This window comes from Tiliqua scincoides, chromosome 4, assembly GCF_035046505.1.
Source record: "Tiliqua scincoides isolate rTilSci1 chromosome 4, rTilSci1.hap2, whole genome shotgun sequence".
Taxonomy (NCBI): Eukaryota; Metazoa; Chordata; class Lepidosauria; order Squamata; family Scincidae; genus Tiliqua; species Tiliqua scincoides.
In genome coordinates, this window is record NC_089824.1 from 3420001 (window position 1) to 3446277 (window position 26277).

General features: G+C 48.1%; 1 protein-coding gene, 1 long non-coding RNA gene and 1 pseudogene across 2 annotated transcripts in view; all 3 read left to right on the forward strand.

Moving 5' to 3' along the window:
* LOC136647550 (lymphocyte antigen 6E-like) overlaps window positions 1–6007 on the forward strand; it is a 7404-nt gene extending 1397 nt beyond the window's left edge. The window contains exon 3 of the mRNA XM_066623160.1: window positions 5850–6007. Within this exon, the coding sequence (XP_066479257.1) occupies window positions 5850–6007 (158 nt within the window). The remainder of the gene's footprint in view (window positions 1–5849) is intronic.
* Window positions 6008–10141: 4134 nt separating this feature from the next.
* LOC136649336 (uncharacterized) lies at window positions 10142–18633 on the forward strand. Its single transcript, XR_010794383.1, has 3 exons — window positions 10142–10439; window positions 16758–16877; window positions 18329–18633. It is a non-coding gene; the product is annotated as an uncharacterized lncRNA (long non-coding RNA).
* On the forward strand, window positions 14819–14937 carry LOC136650807 (5S ribosomal RNA; annotated as a pseudogene).
* Window positions 18634–26277: the final 7644 nt, after the last annotated feature.

Below are 26277 nucleotides of genomic sequence, written 5' to 3' on the forward strand. Positions count from 1 at the left end.
GCCTAGAGCGGCACCCTTGGAGGGTGGGTGAATGGATGCACTGCCCACCTATCTGTCCATTGCCCTCTCCAACCTGTGCTCCACTGGCGGCTCTGATCCTCTTCTTCTGACTTGCTTCTGAAGCACCAAGTGGACAGGGAGGGGCAATTGGGAGGGGGCGTTTTGCTTACCAGGATCTTGGCATGCAGCCTTTATGCTCAGCACTGCTTTTGGAGGCAACAAATAGGAGCGATGCACACTCAGTTCCCAGCACACACGACCCCTTCTGTTTAGTGAGAACAGAAGTGGCACAAGGAGAGAGGCTGCATGGCGCACCCCTGGTAAGTAAAGGGAAGGGGGCCCAGGAATGTATCTGCTCACTCGCCCACTGATCTGTGGGAATGCACATGCAGAGGCAAAATGGGGGGGGGGATTGAGGAGGTGTGAGGGCATGTGCTGCTCCTGGGCATATGTCACACCCTTTAAGCGGCGTGGCCTCGTGTCCAGCAAAGCTGAGCTCCATGCAGCCTGGAGCTTGGTGTTCTCACAAGTCCAACAACGACATTTGATGTCACTGTTGTGTGTCAGAAACGCCAAGGAGCTGCTGTGCAGCAAGTGAAGGGGTGTGCACAACAGCAAGGACCCCTTAGCGGGAGTACTGGTCACACCAGTCTCAAAGTGTGGTGCAGGAGGAAACCACCACCACCTTCACTGGTGATGGGCGGTAGAAACTCAGTGAGAACCATCTCTGGGACCCAAGAGTGCTCTGAGATGAGATTGTCCCACAGATTCCCTGTTAGTCTGTGGCCAAAGACCCAGTCTGCGGGAGAGGGAGGGGGGCCACAGTCTTCATCCGTCTCATGTTATGTGTCTGAGAGTTAGCTGGTTATCTTATTGTATTTTTTTCTTTATTTTCCCTTCCTTTATTGTACATTTATCTTCCCCATAAGTTTTACTATGCTGCACTTTTTCTCTCTTGCTCTGTTATTTTTGTTAAATACCAAGTTCCACTGTGGTGTGTCACAAGTCAATTGCAAAAGGTCCCAACACGTGTGTGTGCATGTTACACGTGCCTTAGAGCACATTGGGGACAACAGAGTGAAGGGAAAAGTCAAGAACTTTACAATGCTGGAAAAAAGGTAAATAGTCTTATTGGAGTGGTTCAGAAAGGTCAGGAAATTCACATTGTTCAGTTAAGGAACCTGCTTAGAGACAGAGAAGGCCGGCCTGACACTACATGCATATCTCTAAATGGAGCTTATCGGCCCAGTTTTGAAACGTGGTACTCACTGACACACTGCCCCTGCATCTGAAGTTCAGTGTAGCCATCATGGTTCAAAACCACTGACTGACCTACAGGTGTGTGTCGCTTAACAACGGGGATAGGTTCTGCAACCCTTGCTGTTATGCGATGAGGTCTTTAAGTGAACATTCAGCCCAAACTAGTGCCTTCACTGTGTAAACAGACACATGCTGGCTGCACAGGCTACTGGAGACTGATTGCCTCTTCTTTGCATTAAGAGTCTCTTTGTTGTGCAAACAGATGCTCTGCTGCAGGCTGTGGGAGACCTGATTGCCTCATTAAGAGCCTCTTTGTTCTGCTTGACCACCATCATATAGTCGGTGTCTCTTTAGGCGGAAGATCGTTAAACAAAACATGCCAGTATATATAACAATACAGGTCACCCAAATTAGTAACTAATAAAACAACCACCACCACAACCATGGCCAATTCGATGACACTCACACAACTGAATAGGGGCCAATCCTAACCTGGAGTTAGGCCGACGCAAGTCCCTCGTGCTGGCCCAGGAGTGTCACTGGGCCAGGAGTGTCGTGCTGGCCCAGGAGTGTAAAGCACTTTTGTACCACTCTGGAGGCAGTTAAGCTGTCACGGGCCCCAGGGGAAGGTGAGTTTGTGTCAACAGGTTCAGGCAACACAAAGGTCTGGGGAGGGTGGGGAGGAGGTGGGAGGCATTTTGGGGGCTGGGATGACAGGTGGTGGGCATTCCCGGGGTGGGTGGGAGGCGGGGCAGGGAGTCAGGGGTGGGGCAGGAACCAGCAGTTATGCTGGATCCTAATCCCACTCCCGGGCAGCCTGGGCCAGCCCCGGGCTGCTCAGATTTGAGCCATCGATTTCGGTGGCGCAAATCTGAGTAGCCCCTTTGGGGCTGTGGTGGTTCTCCTTGGGGTAAGGGAAAGCGATTTCTCTTGTCCTGGGTTGAGCCACTCAGCAACTGAAACTTGCACTGGATACAACGCAGGTCTGCTGGCCTGCCTGTTCCAGCGCAAGTTAGTTAGTTAGTTAGTTAGTTAGTTAGTTTGTTTGTTTATAGCCACTCTTTCTCCCCGAAGGGACCCAAGGTGGCTTACAACAATGATTAAAACACAATTAAAAACATGATTTAAAAACAAGACAAAAAACGTATTTCCAACAGACATCTTAAAAGACAGCAATCAGATAAAAAGTGTTAAAAGAGCAAACTGCAACAGTTTATAAAAAGACCCAAGTCTGTAACCAGATATGAAAAGGTATTAAAAGATAAAACAATGTTAAAAAGGCCAGGAACTCAGAAGGCCTGTCTAAAAAGAAAAGTCTTGGATTGCATTGCATGAGTTCTAGTATTAATATATAAAAATGAGAGTCAACTCATACTAATACCTCATTGGCTCCCTGCTGTGTCATAATAACACCTCATTGGCTCTCAGAACAATCAGTCCATTGGTCAATTTGGAATTAAAGAAATCCACATTTCGTTAACAGAAGGCAGTTGTGTTTTCTTTTTCTGGTTAATTGGCCATAATGATTGATAAAATACATATAATTTAACGTTTTTTCATTGCTTTCTAAATTACATTATTCACTGAATGATATATAACATGATGGTATTTTAATGTCAAGATTTTCACAATTTTGGCAACTGGAAGTGTCATCCCCACAAGGGTGTCATCTGCTGTGGTTTGCCTCCCTGCTAGCTACGCCACTGGGACAAAGCAGTTCACTCAAAAGCCCAAGTTCCCTCACTCTTATGAGGCAATACAATTTGCAAGATCCAAGCAACTCCCCTTGAAACCACAGAACGTTGAAATTTCTTAATTGCACGCTTCCAAAAACATTTCACAAACAAAAGTATTTTCAGCAAGTTTCATAAGCCTGCGACCAACAGATGTTCAGGAAATAGATTCACTTGTGTCCACTGTCTTGCAACAGTCTTTATGCTTTGACAAAACATTTTCCAATAAATTTGCAGGTTTCATTAGGATACAGTTTTGAACAACGGAAAGTTAGGCAAGGCACAAAGCTACGCCGCGGAGCTTAGGTCTTAACAGCAGAAGTGGGTTTTTCAGGTGATAACGAAATAAAAACACATAACAACGCTTTCTACACTTCCCATTTTTGTAAAAACAAACAAACTCCAAATTTGTGAAAAAATATAACTGCTTTATTTGGTTTTTATTTATTATTTTTACTATTTTATTTATTTTTATTATTGGTTTTTATTTTATTATTATTATTATTATTATTATTATTATTATTATTATTATTATTATTATTATTGTTAATAAATAATAATTTGTGGGTGTGTATGGGTTATGACTGTGGCTTCATCTGCTGACACTATACCTTCTTTACAACCTACCTAGAACACTTTAAAAGCAATTAAAATTTAGAATTAGAGGTTGTTGAAAACTTATTTTTTTCATGGTTTTTGGTGTTTTCCAAAGTTAGAAGTGCAGAAAGCCTTGCATTTTTTGTTTTCATTCCGAGGGCACATTTTTATAAATTATAATTATGAATTATAATTGCTTTTAAAGTGTATTAGTAGGTGATATAGGTGGTATTGTGTCAACAGGTGCAGCTACATGCATGTAAAGGTGTTAGAGAGTAGTAGAGGTGTTAAGAGAATGGTTTTATTTTTTCATGGATTTCACAAATTTTTTTCCCCACAAAAATGAGAAGTGCAGAAAGCAGTGTTATGTGTTTTTATTTCGTTATCACCGAAAAAATTCACCTCTACTTATAATTATAATGTAAATTTTATATAAAAACACATAACACCACTTTTTACACTTCTACCTTTGGAAAACACCAAAATCCACTAAAAATAAAACCATTATATCTCTATATAACTTAAGAGACAAAGAGCCCTTTAACATTTCTTTTATGTGGAAGTAAAGGGGTGGTTGCTCTCCAGCAATGGCTGCCTGCCACTGAGGACAGAGCTCAGTGGAATGGATGCTTCCCTGGTGGTCTGGAAAAGAGATAGAGAGATAGGACCATGGGAGAGGAAGTTACTCAATGGACACACCTCCTGCCCATAGTGTTGCTAGGGGGCACGGACTGCACTGGGTAATACCCTTGGGGGATGGGGTGACATCACTACTGGCTAAAATTGTGAAAATCTTGTTTTTTTTTTTAAATAATACCATCATGTTATACATCATTCAATGGGTAATTTAAGGCAACATGCAATGAAACAAACTACATCAAAATATCTATATTCTATCAAAAGTTATAGCGAAATAACCAAAAAAAGAAAACACAACTGCCTTATGGCACAAAAAGTGGATTTTTTAAACTCAAAACTGTTAATGAGATTGATTGTTCCGAGAGCTAATGACATGCTCTTATGACATAGAAGAGAACCAATAAGTGGTTAGTATGAGTCAGTTCTCATTTCCATGAATCAGAGCTAATATTAGAACTCAGTTGTGTCCTTGTCATCAAGCGGGCCACAGTGTTTTTTGTGGGTTACTGAGTTTTTGGGTGACCTGTACCATGATATATTAAAATAAATAATGAAACAAAGTCAATGGGAGTGACACTAACCTAGTGGTGCAACTGCATTTAGGTTGTGCATATGACAATATAATTTATTCTTTAAGGTCTGGAGTAGGTCCATTCTGGGGGTGACGCAATGAGCTCTCCTACTGGGGGATTCAAACCCTAGCGACACCTGCCTGGTTTCATGTCACATTTTTTTTGTGGGTTACTGAGCTGTTGGGTGACCTGTAGTGTAATATATTAAAATGAAGTCAATGGGACTGACACCAATCCTAGCAGTGCCACTGCATTTAGGCTGTGCGTATGACATTGTAATTTATTCTGTATGGTCTGGTACGGGAGGAGGTCCATCCTGGGGTGACGCAATGAGTTCTTGCACTGGATGATGCAAACTTTAATGACGCCTCTGCCTCCTGCTGGCTCCACAGAAAGCAGAGTTGGGGTCTCAGGGAACAGGACAACACACTTCCTCCATAAGAACAGCCCCACTGGGCCATAGGCCCATCTAGTCCAGCTTCCTGTATCTCACAGTGGCCCACCAAAAGCACACCAGACAAGAGACCTGCATCCTGGTGCCCTCCCTTGCATCTGACATAGCCCATTCCTAAAATCGAGAGGTTGCCCATTCATATCATGGCTTGTAACCCGTAATGGATTTTTCTTCCAGAAACCTGTCCAATCCCCTTTTAAAGGCATCCAGGCCAGATGCCATCACCACATCCTGTGACAAGGAGTTCCACAGACCAACCACACGCTGAGTAAAGAAATATGCCCCCAAAGTGGCGTTGCACCCACATTCCAACACAAGGCTCTGACTCAGCTGAAGGTAGCTTTTTGCCACGGCACGACTCTGATGTCTTGCAATCTGGATCTCAGAATGTCATTCTGGCCGTGCATTCCATTATCTGTGACCATGCAAAGGATTCCCTCAAACTGTCTCTTCAACACTGAATTGCCAGAAACTGGCAGCGTCACCTTCAGGGAAAGCCACGTTGGTTTGATGGCTGTTCAGCTCTTTCCTGTTTGTGGTTCCAGTGTGGCCTGTAACACTATCGCTTTGTTTGTGTCTCCTGGTGTACTGCAGGCTCACTGGTCGTTGGAAAGAGAATCACCAAGAAATGTTCTCCAACTTGCCCAGACTGGAACCTGAACTTGGGTCTTGCCTCCTTTACCACCTCCTGCTGCCAAAGCTTCCTGTGTAATCTCTTTGAACACAAGCCGCCTAAAAACGCAACCCAGTGACTGGAAACTGAGGTCTGACTTCACATCTAGCCATCCCAACTGGTGTGTGACTGAGGGTGATGTGCCCCCAGGACTCAAGGCTTGACCTGAACTGCAATAGCCAGAATCAAGGGGGTGGATTATTTTCTGGACGGGTGGGGAGTTTCTACTATTAGTGCCATCCTCAAATCCATCAGACTCCACCTGGGCCACCAAGCACAGGCTGGCTGTGCCCCACAGGTTCACCAGCTGCCATCCACTCCCCTCCCCCACACTTCCCTTGACCTAAGCCCTATTGAGTCTCAGGGTCTGGACTGCCTGGCCTGGGAGGCACCAAGGGAGATCCTGTTGCGGGTGTTGTCTGGAAATATGGTTTGCAGTGACTCACTGCAGGCCCTTCTCTATTCTGGCATCCAGCCTGCGCAATTCATCTGGATGTCCCAGCAGCCATTTATGTGTTAGCATTCCAAAGGAGGCGGGTTATGACTTTGCTTAGCCTCTGACTGAGCTGTATTTTCTGCTGGTCAGCATGATGATTTTAATCTGCCCCATTGTGCTGTTTGCTGCTTTTGGACTTGATTCATTTTTTATCATTAGATAATTTTATCTTAATCTTGTCAGATGCCCTGAGTTTTTCTGTCGGGATAGGGAAGGCTGAGTATACATTTAAAATAAGTAATGTGCTTATCTCTAGTTCACCGCTCTCCTTGTGAGATACAAAGAATGATGTTTTTGCATTAAGGATCTATATAATAAGGATAGCTGGAGTTAATAGCCAAAGCTTGACTTGTAGTTGTTCTGGCCATAAGGTTGTTATGCAATTATAGCCAGCTGTTAGAGAAAAAGAGGAACAAAGAGGGGTCTGCAGGAAATTCTAGTGGAAACTAGTGGTTAAAGCTCAAAATAAAATGTCTAGCTTAAAGTAAAAGTAACTCCACATATATACCATATACGGGGATATATAAGTAAGGGTTGGGGGCGCTTCAAATAGAGTAGTGGGAGATGTAAACAGAGCGGAGATTCACATGATGTGCTTAGACAGCTCTGATAGGGTGTGAGCCTTAGAGTACCTACCAATAAGGAAATAGGGGAAGGAATTTGTAGTTAAACCTGGGTCCCTTTAGGGAGAAGGGCGGGATATAAATAAAGTTTATTATTAAACATGAAGAATAAAAAGCTTATGTGTATTGTCAATAAGTGTGCCTATTCGTAGGACAACCGTTCTTGCAAGACCATTAAATAAATTTATACTGCTTCATTCTGGAGTCTGGCCTGAGTCTTTGCAAAAGACAAATGCATTTCTAACACACACAACTTGTACATGTGTATATTCTATACAGGTGTGGCCTGGCAGTTGAGTGGAAGACCGCCTGAAGAATGCTAAGCAGAAGTGGTCCTGGTTGAATTTTGGACGGGAGTTAGGGTTAGGGTTAGGGTTGTATACGAGTGCTTTTACACTAATGCCCGAAGTCTCCGAGCAAAGATGGGGGAACTGGAATGTTTGGTGAGGAGCTCCAGAAGGCTCTCTCCAAACTGGGAGAATGGGTAGCAAAACGGCAGATGCGTTTCAACGTAAGTAAATGTAAAGTCATGCACATTGGGGCAAAAAAACAAAACTTCACATATAGGCTAATGGGTTCTGAGCTGCCTGAGACGGAATAGGAGAGGGATCCTGGGGTGCTGGTGGACAGTTCAATGAAAGTGTCGACCCAATGTGCGGCAGCGGTTAAGAAGGCCAATTCTTTGCTTGGGATCATCAGAAGTATTGAGAATAAAACAGTTAATATTATAATGCCATTGTACAAATCAATGGTAAGGCCACACCTGGAGTATTGCATCCAGTTCTGGTCGCCACATCTCAAAAAGGACATAGTGGAAATAGAAAAGGTGCAAAAGAGAGCAACTAAAATTATTACTGGGCTGGAGCACCTCCCTTATGAGGAAAGGCTACAGTGTTTGGGGTTCTTCAGTCTGGAAAAAAGGTGCCTGAGGGGGGACATGATTGAGACATACAAAATGATGCAGGGGATGGATAGAGTGGAGGGATGTTCTTTACTCGGCGTGTAGTTAGTCTGTGGAACTCCTTGCCGCAGGATGTGGTGACAGCATCTGGCCTGGATGCCTTTAAAAGGGGATTGGACAAGTTTCTGGAGGAAAAATCCATTACAGGTTACAAGCCATGATGTGTATGCGCAACCTCCTGATTTTAGAAATGGGCTATGTCAGAATGCCAGATGCAAGGGAGGGCACCGGGATGCAGGTCTCTTGTTATCTGGTGTGCTCCCTGGGGCATTTGGTGGGCCGCTGTGAGATACAGGAAGCTGGACTAGATGGGCCTTTGGCCTGATCCAGTGGGGTTTTTCTTATGTTCTTAATAATAAACTGCTGATGTTTTCTCTTTGCCTTTCTCTTTTTCAAAAAAGAAACATATACCAGCTTGTACTAGGGCAGGTTTGTGGTGTGGGGGTGGCTGGGATGTCATTCCTTAATAATAATAATAATAATAATAATAATAATAATAATAATAATAATAATAATAATAATAATAAAACTTTATTTTTATCCCGCCCTTCTCCCTAACGGGACCCAGGGCGGCTAATAACATATTAAAAAACAATAGAATTTAAAAACATTAATACAAACAGATAAAAACATTTAAAAACACACTACAGGGCCATAAAAACAGTAGTCAGATTAAAAGAGTAAAAGAGCAGATCACCGAGGAATCAAGCCTGTAAAACTAAAAGATGTATAAAAAAGTTAAGAAGGCCAGAAATCAGAAGGCTTGTTTAAACAACAGTGTTTTCAGGCCTCGCCAAAAGCTCTCAAGAGAGGGAGCCATTCTCAAGTCAAGGGGAAGGGAGTTCCATAATGTTGGTGCCACTACCGAGAAGGCCCTATTTCTTGCAGCCACCCCCCGGACCTCCTTGGGTGGCGGCACTTGCAAAAAGGCCTTCTCTGATGACCTGAGATGGCGAGCCGGATTGTACGGGAGTAGGCGGTCTCTAAGATATCCTGGCCCAGAGCAGTATAGGGCTTTAAAGGTCAAAACCAGCACCTTGAATTGGGCCCGGAAACGAATGGGCAGCCAATGCAGCCCCCGGAGAAGCGGGCTGACAGAGTCAAACCGCCTGGCTCCGGTGACCACACGGGGCGCCGCATTCTGTACTAATTGTAGTTTCCGAACCGTCTTCAGGGGCAGCCCCAAATTCCTTCCATTATGTGGATTCCCTGACTTGAATTAGGCTCCTCACCCCTGCCCATGGCTCCTTTTTGGCAAATAAAAAGATGCTGCGCACTCATACGAACATAAGAACAGCCCCACTGGATCAGGCCAGGCGGCAGCAGCCTCAGATGAAACAATCTCAACTGCAAAATCAGCTGCATTAATGTATTCTGGTTCATTTATTTCTTTAGCAAGCTCAGTGTCTTACTATAGCTTATTATAACTGAAGACTGAAGGGAGGGAGTACGTCCTTCGCGGGTGATGGGCGTGGCGTTAACCTGTGGAACTCCCGGCCACAGGACGCAGTGAGGGCACCTGAAGGCCTGGGCGCCTATCGAAGGAGACTGAAGAGACTGAGCTGGGGAGTCCATTGCAGGTGATGGAACCCGTGGAACTCCCCGCCACAGGACGCAGTGACGGCCAGGGCCTGTTGCCTTCGGAAGGAGCCTGGAGGGGGGGCCGAGCCCTGGGTGTGTGCCTCTGGTCCCAGCAGCCTGATGCGAGGGGGCCGCAGGACGCTGCCCGTCGCGGGCGGGGCTTCCCCTCGTTCCCGCAGACGGAGGAGCCGCGCTCGCCCACCTGTGCACAGGGCCTGCGGAACGCCCTGCCACAAAGAGCGGGACTGGCTGGGCCCCCGTGGCCTGATCGCTGGAGGCCGTCGAGCGAGGGGCGAAGCCGGCGCCGGCCCCGGGAGCCCACCTGCGCCCGCCCGCCCACCCGCTGGGAGAGCAGCCCGGCGTCCCTTGAAGCGCCCCTGACTCAGACGAGCCAACGCTCCCTGTCACGTGACGGGTGCACCACAGAGAGAGGGGACAGAGTGGCCCTTCCTGCCAGCCACCGGAAGTCTGGAGGGCAGCGGAGGCGCGCCTCCTGGAGGGCCTTTCTGGCCTCCTCCGTGGGCGGGGCTTGGAGGGGCGGGGCTTCTCTTTCGCTGGCTGGCTGGCTGGCTGGGAAGATCTGCTGCCCTGCCTCTGCATCAGCCAAAGCGCGTTCCAGTCCTGCAGCCCACCAGGGGCTGAAGAAGGCCTGTGACAGTAGTTAGGTCACAGTAAATAGCATCCAGAGGTAGACTGCATCTGAACATGGAGGTTCCACATGGTCATTATGGCTAAGAAGCTCTTTATGGTCAACCACATTTTCTGGTCAAACAGCTGATGCTGCCACCTTTTTTTCCTGAAAGGGTTCCCGAGTCTTTATCAGCTTCACAAAAGGCTGCAGTTCAGTGAGGTAGGCTTTTTTTTGCATGGAGGTGCAGTGATGAATGCTCCACCAGCTGGATTTCTGCCTGTTGCGCAGCTATTTAAAACAGTCAGAAAGCAAATGTGCCCCCCTTCCAAAATTCCAAAGAGGGTCTGCTGTAGCCCTGAGCAGACCGCATGACAATGGGGAGTAGCCAATACATGGAGAGAAGGGTGGGGGGTCGTGCCCCAACCTCCAAGCGTTCAGCTGGCCTCTTTGGATCCTGAGCCTGCATGCACAGGACTAGTACACCTGTAGATTCTGTACAAAAAAGTCCCTCAATGTACAGAGGTCAAGAGCAGGGCTAACAGGAACCATTCCCGAAAGGGTGGGGCGGGGGTTAGTTGAGCAGGTCCAAGGACTGACCTACTCCTGAACCCAGAGGCATAGCTAAGGTCATTTGACACCTGAGGCCCATAAATTTTTGACACCTCCCCAGTGGCGTCTTTTTTTATGTATTTATTTTAATATACAGGCAGGCCTCTGTATCCACAGATCTTTTATTCATGGTCTCATTATCCAAGAATTTGCTTATATGGGAACCCCCCACCCCCACCCATTAATGTTTGAAAGCCTTACTGGGGCAAAAATCTGCATGCTTATACAGATCACTATAAGCCGAGAGGCTTATAGTGCCTTACTGGCTGCTTCCCAGCAGACTGAATGCTTGAAAAAACCAAGTGAAGTCAACAGGAAGTGATTTCTTTCATTGGCTCTCAGAACAATCTATCTCATTGGTCAGTTTTGAGTAAAGAAAACCCACTTTTTATTAACATAAGGCAGTTGCATTTTCCTTTCCTGGTTATGTGGCTATAACTTTTGATAGAATACAGATATTTTGATGCTGTTTTTTCATTGCATTCTGATGAAATTACCCATTGAATTATATATAACATGATAGTATTATTTGAAAATACCAAAATTTTCACAATTTTGGCCAGTACTGGTATCACCCCCCCAAGGACGCACGCCCCTGCCCCCCACTAGCTGCCCCACTTCCTGAGCCTTCAATATTAGTGGCAGTGGTAGCAACCAAAGTACCACTAAGAGGCAAGTGGGGAACCCAGTTCAGGATTTTGCCCCAGTGCTCCTAGCAATCTGGTCCTGACAACTGGCTCCCCCTCCCACTTCCATGCATGGCTCTCATGCTGTCTCCTCCCTTTCCTTGAGGATTGGAAGTGCTGCCCTCTGGTGACCAGAACATGCAGGACCCTGAACGTTGTCTTGCATCGTGCTCTGGAGCTGAAGGAAGTGACATAGCATTCAACTTCTATGGACATAGCTATGTTCCAACAGCAGCATACACAATCCATGCTCTACCTTTGAGGAGTCCAGTCCCCATGTGGACTTTAAAAACATATGTTTAACCATTCACGTACAAACGTGTTCATGCATGCACTAATAGCACTTTTGAGATTCCACGCTGCCTGTACATTTTTGTTAAGAAACCTCCACTGTTCCTCCCCTGTGACTTCCTGGGTTGGAAAAGGAATTGAGGGGCAGAGAGGAAGTGTGGAGAGGAGAGTGCTGGGCTAGAGGGCTGGCTGTAGTTCACCACACTCCTCTCCTGCACAGGTCCTTTTCTGCTCCCTTCCCTGCTTCCTATCCAAGTCCAGGATGGGAAGAGGAGGAGCAGCAGGAGCTATGAGGGGAGCCTCCCTGCCAACCTGCTCTCTAAGGTGACCACCTAAGTTGGCCTCCTAGCTGGGCTAGCCGTGTGCACTGGGCAAATAAGTTTGATAATTTAGATATTTTGCAATGGACACATTTTTCCTGAGCCCATCCCGCCCCTGAAGGGCTCCTATGTCTTTCAACAGCTTTGTGACATTCAGGAATTCAACAGAAGTAGCATTTTACTTTGTAACATTGTAGAAAAGCTTCTGCTGATGAAAATCTGGTCACCCAGCTTTGAAAGGTGTAGGAGCCCTGCTAAAACAAAGGTTGGCAAATGAATGCCTCAGAAGAGCTTCTGCAGGGTGTGCTTGCAGGCTGTATCATCAGAAGGCCAAAGGACTATGATCTGATAGTAGGAAGAATCTCAGTTCCATCCTTGAGGCAATGAAATATAGTGCCTCTTACTGACTGAGAGCGCAAGTCCTTTGCACCAACCTGGGAAGAGAAACTCACAGCATGTTTGCATCTGCTTGTGAGCTGACTAGGCTGGTGTGAGAATGTGTGCAGGCCTCCCTGCCAGATTCAGACAGGCAATGGGTAAGTTTGTGCCAGCCTAGGGAAGCCGGCTTGGAGAGTTGGAGAGGGTGGCAGGGTGTTTTGGGGTGCGGGGAAGGTGGGCTGGTGGGTGGAGTAGGGGGGTGGCCATGTGACTTCAGCCAGATCCTAACCCTGGCCCGGTGAGCCTTACATGGGCCTCTCGGATTTCCACCAGTGATTTTGCTTGTGCAAATCTGAGGAGCCCCATAGGGGTGGCTGGGGCGTTACTCAGGGTAAGGGGACATAAGTCCCCTTTGTCCAAGTTGTGCTCCATCCACATCCCAACCTGCACTGGATATGGCATATGCTAGTTGGCCTGTCTATTGCAGCAGAGGTTAAGATTGTTCTGTAAAGCATATGAAGGCACTAATCCACAAGCTGTATATGACCGGAGGGAGCAATGCTGGACAAACTGAAGACCCATCCAGTTCTAGACTCCTGTTTCCCACAGTAGCCAACCAGATGCCTCGGTGGGAAGTCCACAGGCAGGGCATGAAGGCACAACCTGTCTCAGTTGCTGTTCTCCTGCAGTTGATACAGCTGGTGCCCTGACTGGGCAGCCATCAGATTGATCGACAGCCATGGATAGAGTTCTCCACCTTATCTTGTCCAACGAATGTGTCCAATCCCCTTTCAAAACAATCTGCTTTTAACAGAGTTGGGGAAGAACAATGTGTGTTGCCTCGGCTTCCTTGGAGGAGGTAAAACCAGCCATTTCAGCTCCTACACTCCATTCCCACTCGGATGGAAATTCCAGGTACTGACCCCACAGCAGCATCCTGGCTCTTTTGATGTCCTAATCAGGCCTCCTTGAGACATGAAGATCTCCACCTTTTCCTCCATCTCTTAAACCCACTCCTGCCACACGTTGAAGATCCCCCAGAAAGCATCTCATGCGCCCCCCCACAACTCTGGCTGTCCCCTGACTGAGTCAGCTCCAGCTTGAACCTCTCTGCCCAGAAATGCCTCTTTGCCATAATTGTGCAAGTATGTTTCAGTGTATTGGCCAGGAGGCCATGCTGTGAAGGCTGGGGCTCAAGCCTTGCCTCTGCTATAAGGGCAGCAGGTGACCAACTGCTCTTGCACTACCCCCAGCTCTTGCTCACACACACATGCACAGAGCTGTAGACCCCACACCTGTAGCTGGACAGTCCTTTCAGAAAACCATCCCCGGACAGTATTTTGTCATCTGTAATCTGACACAGAAGGCTATGAACATTCCTTTCTAGCCCACCCTTCTTTCTCCCTCTCAGTTAAACTCATCACAACCCTGTGAGGTACCTGAGTCTAAGAAACAGTGGCTGGCCTAGGGACAAGTTCACCCAATCAATATTACGCCTGTGGAGACTTGAACCCGAGGTTCTCTGTATCTACTCTAACATGAACACTCTACAACAGTGGTTCCCAAAATGTGAATCGGGACCCACTGGTGGTTTGCAAGGAGTTTGCAAGGAGCTGAGCTCCTGCAGTTTGCAAGCGTGTGTAAATATAGGGAGGTAAATGTGTCTTACAACACAGTCCTAACTTGTACTGGAACAGGCGTGCTGGTGGGCTGGTGCTGTATCCAGTGCAAGTCTGGGCTGGCTGAGGCTTAACCTGAGGCAAGGGGAAAAAATTCCCCTTACCCTGGAGAGAGCCATAGTGACCCCAATGGGCTTACTCAGATCTGTGCCACCTGAAGAGTGCTTTACAGCATGTTTGCCGCCCTCCTGGGCCGGCGCAAGGGACTTGCATCAGCCCAACGAGCACTTAGGGTTGCGCTCTTAATTGATAAAGAATGTTTTTAAAAAAATTGAAAGATTTTATTTTTTTATTTTTATTTTTCTGGGGAGAAATGTGGGAAAGGAAGGAGAACGTTCCTGAAAGTTCATTAGGGCTGCTTCATAATGAGAGCGATTGAGCTTTTTTGTAAATAAATAAACAAATAAAATATTATTACTTGTAAGTAAATAAATAAAAATGTTATTTCTTTCTAGATCTTTTTTAAAAGTCTCATAAACCTAGATGGGTCCCAATAAGAGTGTCCTTTTAAAAAGTGGGTCCTAATTGACTCCGGGTCAATGAAAATAGATTATCTGGGTCCTTGCAATGGCTAAAAGGATGATACTGCAGAATTGGAAGAAAAAAGCCCACCTACCATTTCACAATGGATGGATTATTGAATTTATGTTACCCTGCACAAGCCTGATCTCGTCTGATCTCAGATGCTAAGCAGGGTCAGGCCTGGTTAGTACTTGGATGGGAGACCGCCTGGGAATACCGGGTGCTGTAGGGCTATACCATAGTCTTTCGAGACTGAAGGTTGCCAACCAACCTTCAAATAAATGATAAATTAGTGCCAATGACAAATGGTTTATGACTGTGATTGGATATAGATGAGTCTATCTGGAAGCTGTTTCTCAAAAGAAAAGCATTTTTCAGTTTGTGAAGCGTGCAATTAGAGAAATGTTTATGGTAGTCCATATATCCTTTTAAAAAAAATCACTATATGTAAGGCATCAGGACCTGCCCACTCCTGGGAGGGCTGGAGAGACTAGCACCTCCCCAACCCTAAAATTACAGGAGTCATTGCAAAAAGGGGAAGCATCTCAGATGTATATAATCATCTCCGGCAGCTGCCAACCCATCCTTGGCAGACCAGGGCGAAGAACTTCGCAGCCATGAAGACTTCACTTGTTGCCTTCCTTGTGGCCGTCGTCTGTGTGGCGCAGGGTGAGGCAGAACTCAAGGGGGATGTTTTGATTGTGGCATTTGAGGAGGGGTTGTAGTGACAGACACCAAGGGAGCTGCCAGGTGGCAATTTGGTGGCAACTTCTAGACCCTGCCTGACTTGGATGCTTCTGACCCCTTGGGAGGGTTCAGGATAAGAATGCAAAGAGAGACAAGGTGGATCAGACCAAGGTGGGTCCCGCCTCCTATTCCCATGGCCACCGAGTTGCAGCCCATTGTGTGCTGGAACAGGCAGGCTGCTCCTGGATGGTGTATTGTGCCCTCTCGCTGCCACGGGCTTAGGGCTTGGCCCGACTAGGTGTCATGGGGTGGTCCAACCATGAAGCGAAAACCTTGTCTCAGGTGGCAGGTTGGGGGAGGGAGAAAGCTGGCAGATAGTGCCTTGAACCCTTTGCCCACCTGCCACTTGCCTACCTGAAGGCAGGGATTAGCCTCTTTTTCACTCTTTACCATGCAAGAGGAGGATAAAAGAGGTTTACCTCCCCCTTTTGCAGTCCAATGCCACTGGCACCCCCACCACTTCCTCTTGGGACTGGTGGAGGGAATGCTTGGAGGTGGGTGGATGGGCGAAGGTGGGTGGGTACAGATCCCTGTCAATGTGCACCCCTCCAGTGAGTGCTGTAGATGGTGCACACATCTTCAGGGTTGCATGCTGTGTGAAGCTTCTTCAAATATGTCAGAAGCGGTTGGAAATTAAATGAGTTCTTTGCATCTGTCTTCATGGCAGAAGACCTCAGGCAGATACTGCTGCCTGAATGGCTCCTCCTGACTAAGGAATTAAGGGCCCGATCCAGAGCCTGGTGCACTGGCTTACTGCCAGTGCACACTGTTGCAAATGTGCCACGTCAGTGGCGCTGACCCAGCGTTCTGCAAACATGCCGTAAGGCCCAGCTCCTGCACTGGGCCTGTGAAATGCCACCTGGTACTTGCCCGGACCGCCGGGCGGTGGAGAAGTGAGTGGGGGTGTGGAGGAAGATGGGGGGAGAGATGTTCTGGGGTGGGGAGTAGGCACGGCAGGGGGAGGGAGCGGGGTTGGAGGGGGTGGGACCAGCCAAGCTCAGCTCCACTGGATCCTGAGCCCTGGGGCTCCTTGAATCTGCACCAGCTCAAGAACTGCTGCAGAATTGAGTAACCCCATTGTGATCGCCTTCCATGGCTACTAGCACAACACTTTACATTCCTTCCAGGTGCTCATTAGGCAGAAATTCGAGACTTCTGACTTCATCCTTTTGAAAAAAAGCAATTCGTCACCTGGAGAAGGAAAGTCTCATTAGGAGAGAGTGATAGGAGCTCCAGACAGTGATCATCCAGAAGAAGGAGCTGTACGAAATCTTCCTTCTGTTTTTCTGTCCCCCTTTTGCACAGTTTACTCCTTGGAGTGCTACAAATGTGAAAATGAACCTTCTGAGCAGAATTGCAGCAGGACTGTGAAGTGTGCTGGTGCAGAACGGTACTGTTTCGGGAGAGGAAGGGTTTTAGGACATGGTATGTGCAATCTTTCGGTCACTCAAAAGCTTTGGCTCTCAAGTGTGGGGAGAGGAGGTGCCGAATACAGCTGAAGGCTGGCCAGTGATGCTGGTCTGCAAGCCTCCAGCCCCAGGGCCTCGGAGAGGAATTTTATCAGGGGGTACAAAGTTTCTTTTGGACCCCTGCCCTTCTCCATCATACTTTCATACGATAATTGGATCATAATTTCTACTATTCACATTATATAAAATTGTGTAGGCTTACCCCAAATGTGAATGCATGTCTTCACACAATATATGCAAACATTTTCTGAAATCTCAGGAAATTTTATTCCCCCTCCTGTGGTTTCCAGGTCCCTTTTTGACCATATGCCCAGATGCAGTGCGCCCCCCTCTCATGGGCCTTGGTGAAATAGGAAAATGTAAGATCCCAGGGAATTTATGGCTCCCAGGCCCCCTTTCTGACCCTGTGGCCAGGTACAATTTACCCCTTGCACCCCCCTCTCATGGGCCCTGCCTGGCCCCACCACCAAAAAACTGATGGTGTGCTTTGACAGTATCTTGCCAGTGTGCTGTGAGGTTAAAAATCACTGGGCTAAATAAATGCCAAAGGTTGATCGAGAACATGGAAGGGGGAGAATCTGGGAGTTTTATCCTCTAATACATCTACAGACCTATGTTTTAAAAGTGTTCAGACATATGTTTTTAAGCTTTCAAACATTTTTAAATATGCCATTGTGACAGCAATATAGTCCATTTTGCCCATATGACAGGCTGGGGAACCTCTGGATACAAGAGGTAGTGGCTTACAACAGCCCTGTGGTGTGGTACATTGTTAATGTTGCAGGTGAAGTTGAGGCTGCCCAATTTACAGCTAAAAATCCAAGGACTCACTCCTCAGGTCTTAGGAAAGGAGATTGCACGTGGGTTAACCCAGACACCATAATATGGGTTAAATTGCCTCCTCAAACTCCTTCCCAGGCTGGATGCTGAGTCCTTGTGCTACATCGACTTGCATGTGGACATGTGGCACTTTCCAATGTTTAAAGCTAGGATTAAAAATATCGCCTTATGACATATGACCTGAAGCAGGAAGAGCAAACACTCCCGTCTAATCTGCTATGTTTCTGGAGGAGTTGCAGGGGAGCAAGAGGGAGGTGCGCCAACACATCAATGTTACAATCCTGTACTTGTCCATTGTATACTATGGTCAGCTCCCACTTCCTCTGTAGGGGAGGAGAAATTCACACACTGCTGCTTCCTAAAGAAATCTGTAAGTTTCATCCCCCAGCAATTGCCCTCTGATGATGATCTTTCCTAGGTGTGGATGGGCAACAACCTCACTCAGAGCCATGTGTGGAGAAGATGTGTATGTTCTTGGGGCAGGGGCAAGGCAGAGATCCCCTTTTGGCTCAACACAACAAGCCACATTTGGTCATTACACTGTTCTTTTGAAATGTTCTCCTCCAGGTAACAACAGGGTGCTCCGGGTGAGCAAAGGATGCTCTGCCGTTTGCAGGGCCAGCAGTTCAGGACACGCTGCTGCAACGTGCTGCTCTTCTTCCCGCTGCAATGGTTTGGGGACCATCAACCTGGGCTTTTGCAGGGCGGTGATGGCTACGTGAAGGTGGATCTGGATCCTGGTGCCCTTTCTATATGATGCTGTCCTTTCCCCCTCTGCAATGTAGGTGAAATAAGACAGTGGCGACGGCTCTGGGGATCTTGGCCTTGAATTCATTGAATAATGGCCCAAAATAAAATGATAAAATATTAAAGCTGATATTGACTGAATTAGTATTTCTCTTCAAACGGATGTTCTGGAGTTAAGAAACAGCAGGGCCATCCCAAGCTGCTGACGGGTACAAACAGTTGGTGCTTCTATGGGCAAGCCTGGTTGCAAAGGGTTAACTGGAAGAACCAAATGGCTGGTAGTCATCTAAGGCTAAAGGTGAGCAGGTCTGGCAGGTCAGGAGGAAGAAGCAGGAAGATACTTGCTTCCGTTCCCCACACCTCTGTGCCACTGGCCGAGTGGGGATGTCTGCCTCTGAGCAGTGCCCAGGTGCCCAGCAGGTACAAGTTCAAGTCAGGGGCCGACTTGTGTGTTTGTGTCATTGGTGCGCACAGTTGGCCACAAGGGGGTGTGCTTTCTGTGAGACATTGGCTGCTGTGGTGCTGGAAAATCACCCAGTGGCCGCCTGGACATGCCTGGCGGCAATGGACACCGGAGCAAGCCCAGTTGGCTGCCCTGGTGAGTGCCTGCGGGTGGATGGCAGCCCCCCCCCAGGAGCCACTGCCTGCCTCCTAGTTTCCTTCCCCCCCCCCACAGGAGAGGCATTGTTAACCCCTGCAGGATACCACAGCAGAATGACGAGAATCACACATGGGGGGTGCAGCAGAGGCACCAATAAATGCCCCCCTTCCTTCCTTCCAGCTGCTGCTTCAGCTTCCCTTCCACCTGGGAGGCACCTTGCCAGGAGAACTGCTCAGTGGCATAGCTAGAGGGGGACAAAGCACTAAGTTTTACAGGGAGCCTCATCATGGCATGCAAACAGCCCCTCCCCTTCAGAGCCACAGGTGGAGGGAGCAAAAGTGGGGTGTACACCTCTCTGGGTCTTCTCTGACATTCGCCTTCATTTTGCTCCCACCACCTGAATGGCTCCAAGAGGGAGGGGTCGCCTGCAAGTTGTGGTGAAGTTCCCTGTGAGATTTATTGTTTTGCACCCCCTCTTACATAAGAACAGCCCCACTGGATCAGGCCATAGGCCCATCTAGTCCAGCTTCCTGTATCTCACAGCGGCCCACCAAATGCCCCAGGGAGCACACCAGATAACAAGAGACCTGCAAGGCTTCCTGGGAATTGTAGTTAAGAATATAAGAACAGCCCCACTGGATCAGGCCATAGGCCCATCTAGTCCAGCTTCCTGTATCTCACAGCGGCCCACCAAATGCCCCAGGGAGCACACCAGATAACAAGAGACCTGCAAGGCTTCCTGGGAATTGTAGTTAGGAACATAAGAACAGCCCCACTGGATCAGGCCATAGGCCCATCTTCCATAGTCCAGCTTCCTGTATCTCACAGCGGCCCACCAAATGCCCCAGGGAGCACACCAGATAACAAGAGACCTGCAAGGCTTCCTGGGAATTGTAGTTAAGAATATAAGAACAGCCCCACTGGATCAGGCCATAGGCCCATCTTCCATAGTCCAGCTTCCTGTATCTCACAGCGGCCCACCAAATGCCCCAGGGAGCACACCAGATAACAAGAGACCTCATCCTGGTGCCCCCACTTGCATCTGGCATTCTGACATAACCCATTTCTAAAATCAGGAGGTTGCGCATACACATCATGGCTTGTACCCCGTAATGGATTTTTCCTCCAGAAACTCGTCCAATCCCCCTTTAAAGGCATCCAGGCCAGATGCCGTCACCACATCCACATCTTGCTACTGCTATCAATATCACATCTTGCTACTCCACTGGAGCCACTCAGTCCCCAGGAGAGGCAGTGCGGCGGGCACCAGTCTCAGCCAGTGCATTTTGGCCTCCCTGGGCAGACTGCTTGGCCAGTGCCTGTTGCCAGCTGGAGGGGAAGAGGAAGAGGGGCCTCTCTATCTCTTGGCTGGCTCCCCACTCAGGGCCCTCTCTCAGTCCCATCTCCTGGACAGGGACCAGGCCTGACCCTTCTGCTCCCAGCATCCTAACATGCTTGGCCGCTAAGCACAACTGAATAAGAGTTCTAGCATTAGCTCTGACCATGGAAATGAGAGCTGACTCATACTAACACCTTATTAGTTCCTTGCTGTGTCATAAGAACACCTCATTGGCTCTTGGAACAGTCAGTCTCATTTTAGTAAAGAAAATCCACCTTTTGTTACATAACGCAGTTGTAGTTTTCCTTTTCTGATTTTTTGGCTATAACGTTTGATAGAATACAGATATTTCACTGTGGTTTTTAAAAGTTGCATTTTGCATTAAATTACACATTGAATGATATATAACATGATGGTGGTATTCAAAAATACCAAGATCTTTACAATTTTGGCCAGTAGTGGTGTCTAAGTTTGCAGACGACACCAAACTTTTCCGAGTGGTGAAGACCAGAAGTGATTGTGAGGAGCTCCAGAAGGATCTCTCCAGACTGGCAGAATGGGCAGCAAAATGGCAGATGCGTTTCAATGTCAGTAAGTGTAAAGTCATGCACATTGGGGCAAAAGATCAAAACTTCACATACAGGCTAATGGTTCTGAGCTGTCTGTGACAGATCAGGAGAGAGATCGTGGGGTGGTGGCGGACAAGTCGATGAAAGTGTCGACCCAATGTGCAGCGGCAGTGAAGAAGGCCAATTCTATGCTTGGGATCATTACAAAAGGTATTGTGAACAAAACGGCTAATGTTATAATGCTGTTGTACAAATCGATGGTAAGGCCACACCTGGAGTATTTTGTGCAGTTCTGGTCACCGGATTTCAAAAAGGATATAGTGGAAATGCAAAAAGGTGCAAAAGAGAGCGACTAAGATGATTACTGGGCTGGGGCACCTTCCTTATGAGGAAAGGCTATGGCGTTTAGGCCTCTTCAGCCTAGAAAAGAGACGCCTGAGGGGGGTCATGATTGAGACATACAAAATTATGCAGGGGATGGACAGAGTGGATAGGGAGATGCTCTTTACACTCTCACATAACACCAGAACCAGGGGACATCCACTAAAATTGAGTGTTGGGAGCGTTTGAACAGACAAAAGAAAATATTTCTTTACTCAGCGTGTGGTTGGTCTGTGGAACTTCTTGCCACAGGATGTGGTGACGGCATCTGGCCTAGATGCCTTTAAAAGGGGATTGGACAAGTTTCTGGAGGAAAAATCCATTACGGGGTACAAGTCATGATGTGTATGCGCAACCTCCTGATTTTAGAAATGGGCTATGTCAGAATGCCAGATGCAAGGGAGGGCACCAGGATGAGGTCTCTTGTAATCTGGTGTGCTCCCTGGGGCATTTGGTGGGGCCACTGTGAGATACAGGAAGTTGGACTAGATGGGCCTATGGCCTGATCCAGTGGGGCTGTTCTTATGTTCTTATCCCCAAGTACGACAGGATTGGAAGGAATGGATGGGGCGGGGACTGAAGATGCCAGGGAGACCCTATTTAATGATGGCCAGCAGGGTTCAGTGCTCACAGACCAGCCTCATCCCTCACGCCCAGCACATGGGTAGAGATGCAGTCCAACTGTAAAGAGGCCTCCTGGTGGAAATTATGGACTAGTGAAGTGTCTGCCTCCTCTGCGGAGGAGTGCCGAGGAACATAAAACAGAGACCCAGCACAGCTCAATGGCACACAAGGAGAGTGGCTGCCAATGTCACCTGCCTGTCCTGTGAAGCACCAGTCAAGAGAAAGACTAAGCAGGAGAGAGAGAGAGAGAGAGAGAGAGAGAGAGAGAGAGAGAGAGAGAGAGAGAGTGTCCCACAGTTCACCCCCCATACTCTTTTCTGCCATGGGGGGGGGATGCAAAAAAATTAAAAAATGTTATGGGAATGTTAAAAATTATCTGCCCAGGTTATCAAATACACCAACCACACCACTGGGGGGCACTCATTTTGGTCCTCCTGCCAGCCTCCACTGCTCCTCTTCCTTCTCCAACTCCCTGGATTGGAAAAGGAAGGGGGGGACAGAGAGGAAGAGGGACAGAAGGGCTGAGATGGAACACTGGGGAGTCAGAGGCTGGCACAGCATCAGGGATGGGCAGCACTTGGTCTGCCACCTCAGGTGCTGGGATTTTATTTTGTAGTGCTGAAAAGGAAGGGAAGACAATTTTGTAAGTGGAGGGAAGAGGAGGGGATTAAGGGGGTCGACAGGGCTATGTTGTAGGAGTCAAATTTCCAACTGTTTTGAACTCTACTGAGTACAATCAAAATAAAAAATAAATAGAAGACATCAGGAGTTCTGGTCGTGGTGCTTCCACGTCATGTCTTTCCCAGCCTGTTCCTTGTTGGGCTGGATTTCTACTTGCAGAGAGATTTTTCATAGGGGGGCATTTGGAAATGTGCTCTCCCAGCTGCAGTCTGACGTGCTACAGTCCATTCTCAGGATGCTGCCCACCTCATTCTGCTGCATATGTGGAGACCCAGCATTCAAGAACACGAAGCAGTGCAAGGACCCTTCTGTGACAGGAGAGACTGGGTTCCAGGTGTGGGAGAGCTCCTTTGCCGCTGCATCCCAGAGTGTCCAAAAAGAAGGTCCCCTGAGGAACACATGTAAAAACATGGGTCTGTGTTTCCCTAAAGTATACATTGCACCTGCAGTAGGACAGTTCATCTGGGGCAGCCTCCCACCACACCCAAGCTCAGTCTCTACCCCACAACTGTAGGAGCACTGCATTGGGGAGTCGCACCCATTGCCAGAGGAGGGAGCTGCACCCCACTGTTACTGCCACCACCACACCCTCCCAACAAGGCACTCAGGGATGTCAGCCTGCGTTCATACAGCATGAGCTCATGGATATTTCCTATTGCTGTCCCTCACACAGGTCTGTGAGGTAGGCTGCACAGCCCTCATGCCTGGATGGTGTCTCCATAGCAGTGAGTCTTGTGGCTAATCAGCCTTTAAGCACCAGGCTCCCCAGTCCAGAACAGTATCAGCTATTTCCACATATGCTAATAGGTTTGGCCTGGCTTGACTGTGTGAAGTGTTCTTCAGCTCTTGCAGGACCAAAATCTGGCCTCTCTTTTGGAGTGCGGAGTATGGCTCCTGCCTGCCTTCTTGTGTCTTGACCTTGCAACAGCACATCCAGGATGACCCATTTCTTTGTGCTTGCAGGCTGGATCATCAGAAGGCCAATGATTGGCAGCAGGAAGAGAAGAGGAAACAGGACAATCCTGGCTCCGTCCTTGATGCAGTGAAATACAGTGCCTCCTGGTGACTGAAGCAACAAAGGCACTCATCCAAGGCTGTGTATATGAACAGAGGGAGCCCTGCTGAACTAGATTCAAGGCCCATCAACTCCAGCATCCTGTTTCCCACAGTGGCCAACCAGGTGCCTCAGTGGGTAGACCACAAGGCCACAACCCATCCCAGTTCTTGATGACCTGCAATTGAGAAAGTTGGTGCTCTGGCTGGGAAGCCCTCAGAAGGAATGGCAGCCACAGATTTCTCTTCCATGAACTTGCCCAATGTCCTTTTCAAGCCACTTGATTTTCATAAAGAGGGCGAAGAACAATGTGTGCTGCCTTGACCTCCTTTGAAGAAGTAAAACCAGCCACTTCAGCTCCAGTCTTGAACTCCCACTCAGATGGAAATTCTGAGCACTGACCCACTTGCCATTGTACAATTCTGGCTGTCTTGAGCAACAGGGTGTTCTAATCAGGCTTCCTGCAGACATTGAGATCGCCACCACTCCCTCCATCTCTTAAACCCATTCTCTCTTCCCAAACACAAAAGAAGGACACTGACTCATCCATGAGAACAAAGGGCCATTGAGAGCTCTTAGTGGACAAAGGATTAGTCCAGAATCTCCAGATTGCCTCCTACTCTATTCCCAGAAAACCCTCTGAGAAGGAGGACCAGAGTCCCTCAAATGGCTCACTCCATTTCCACCCCACTTTAGGGTGCTCCAGGATTGCTTCCTGTGCTGCATCACACACTCCTGCCCCATCAGCCACTCATGCAGGTGTTCCTCAGCAACCAGCAAAGATAACTTGCCCCTTGGTCCGTCCCCCAGCTTCTCTTTCCCCTTGGATCAGGGGGTAAGTACAGTACTGTGCAATCTGGGCCAGTGCAGACTGCTTTGCACCAGTAGCGTAATCTCCGTTTTGCTCCAGCAGCCCAGAATGGCTCTGAAGGGGAGGGCGTGGGGCTGCTTGCACAACAGGGTGAGGCACCCTGCAAAACTCAGTGTCGTGCACCCCCTCTAGCTACGCTCCTGCTTTGCATGAAGTGCTGTGTACGTGCACCACTTAAGACTGTCTTGTCCAGATTCTATTCTTGTCTTTCTCATTATCTTGGCCCAGTTGCCCTCGCCTGTGTAATCCTGAGCAGATTCTCGCTGTGACGTATTCCATGCCAAGATGATGTTTTCCACGGTGCCACCTGTCACATGTCTGATGTCTCAACAAAGTCGCAGCAGCAGCAGCAGCAGGTTTTTGCCCTGGGACTCCCTATCCACGTGGTTGTCTTGTTACAGTATTGCCTCTCTTGGAGCCAAGTTTCAGTTGTTGGGAAAGCAGAGACTTCCAGGATGGATTCACACCCTGGCTGGATTTAAACAAGCAACAGCATTCTCACAGTTTCTGAGGATCCAGGCAGTGGCTTCATGTTTTCTACTTCTTTCTACTTCTACTTCATAATGATCCAGCGTTATGATTTCTGGGTATCATTTCCTTCAGAGGAGACCATGAGTGTTATTTCCCATGTCCTTGAAATATTTTCTTCCTAGACAACTCAACAGGCAGAGCGCAAGGGGAGGCAAACCAGCACTCTTGCCACAGGCTGAAGTTCCCCCAGGAAGCATCTCTTGCCCCCAGCTGCCTCTTGACTTTGAGTCAGCTTCACCTTGAACCCCTCTGCCCAGAAATGCCTGTTTGCCATAACTGTGCGAATATGTTTCAGTGTAGTGGCCGAGAGGCCATGCTGTGAATCTAGGAGTCTGGGGACCAAGCCCTGAGTGTGCCATAAGGGCACCAGATGGCCAGCTGCTCAGCCTGCCTACCTGTCTCTCACACACTCAGAGCTGCAGACCCCACACCTGCAGCTGAATTGTCCATTCAGAAAACCAACCTCAGGCATTCACTGTATTTTGGCAGCAGCATGTTGGTTATAATCATTCCTTTCCTTTCTAGCCCACCTTTCTTTCTCCCTTTCAGTAAAACTCCTCACAACCTTGTGAGGTACTTGAGACTGAGAGACAGTGGCTGTCCTAGGGACAGGGCCACCTGTGGAGATTTGAACCCGGGGCTCTCTGTATCTACTCTAACATAAATGCTCTAACTACAGCACTTCGTTGGAAATTTCAGTTATGTAAGACCTGCCCAGCTCTCAGTCTCATGTTTACCAACTCCCCAACCCTAAAATTAACAGGGACTTAGCAACCAGAGGGAAACACCCCCGAGGTATATAGCCATCTCCAGCAGCATCTAGTTGTCCATTCTTGGCAGGAAGAACATCGTAGCCATGAAGTCTTCATTTGTTGCTGTACTAGTAGCAGTCGTCTGCGTGGAGCAAGGTGAGGCAGATTCAGGTTCCTCTTTCAGGTTCCTCAGGTTGCTCAAACAACCACAGAGAAGGAGGAGGAGAAATGGAGAACTCAAGAGAACTCCTTGCATTCTGGAGGGGTTTGGGTTGACTAGGACCAGGGGAGCTGCCAGGTGGCAATTTTGTGTCTACTTCTAGATGCTGCCTGTCTTGGATGCTTCTAACCCCCTAGGTTTCAGGA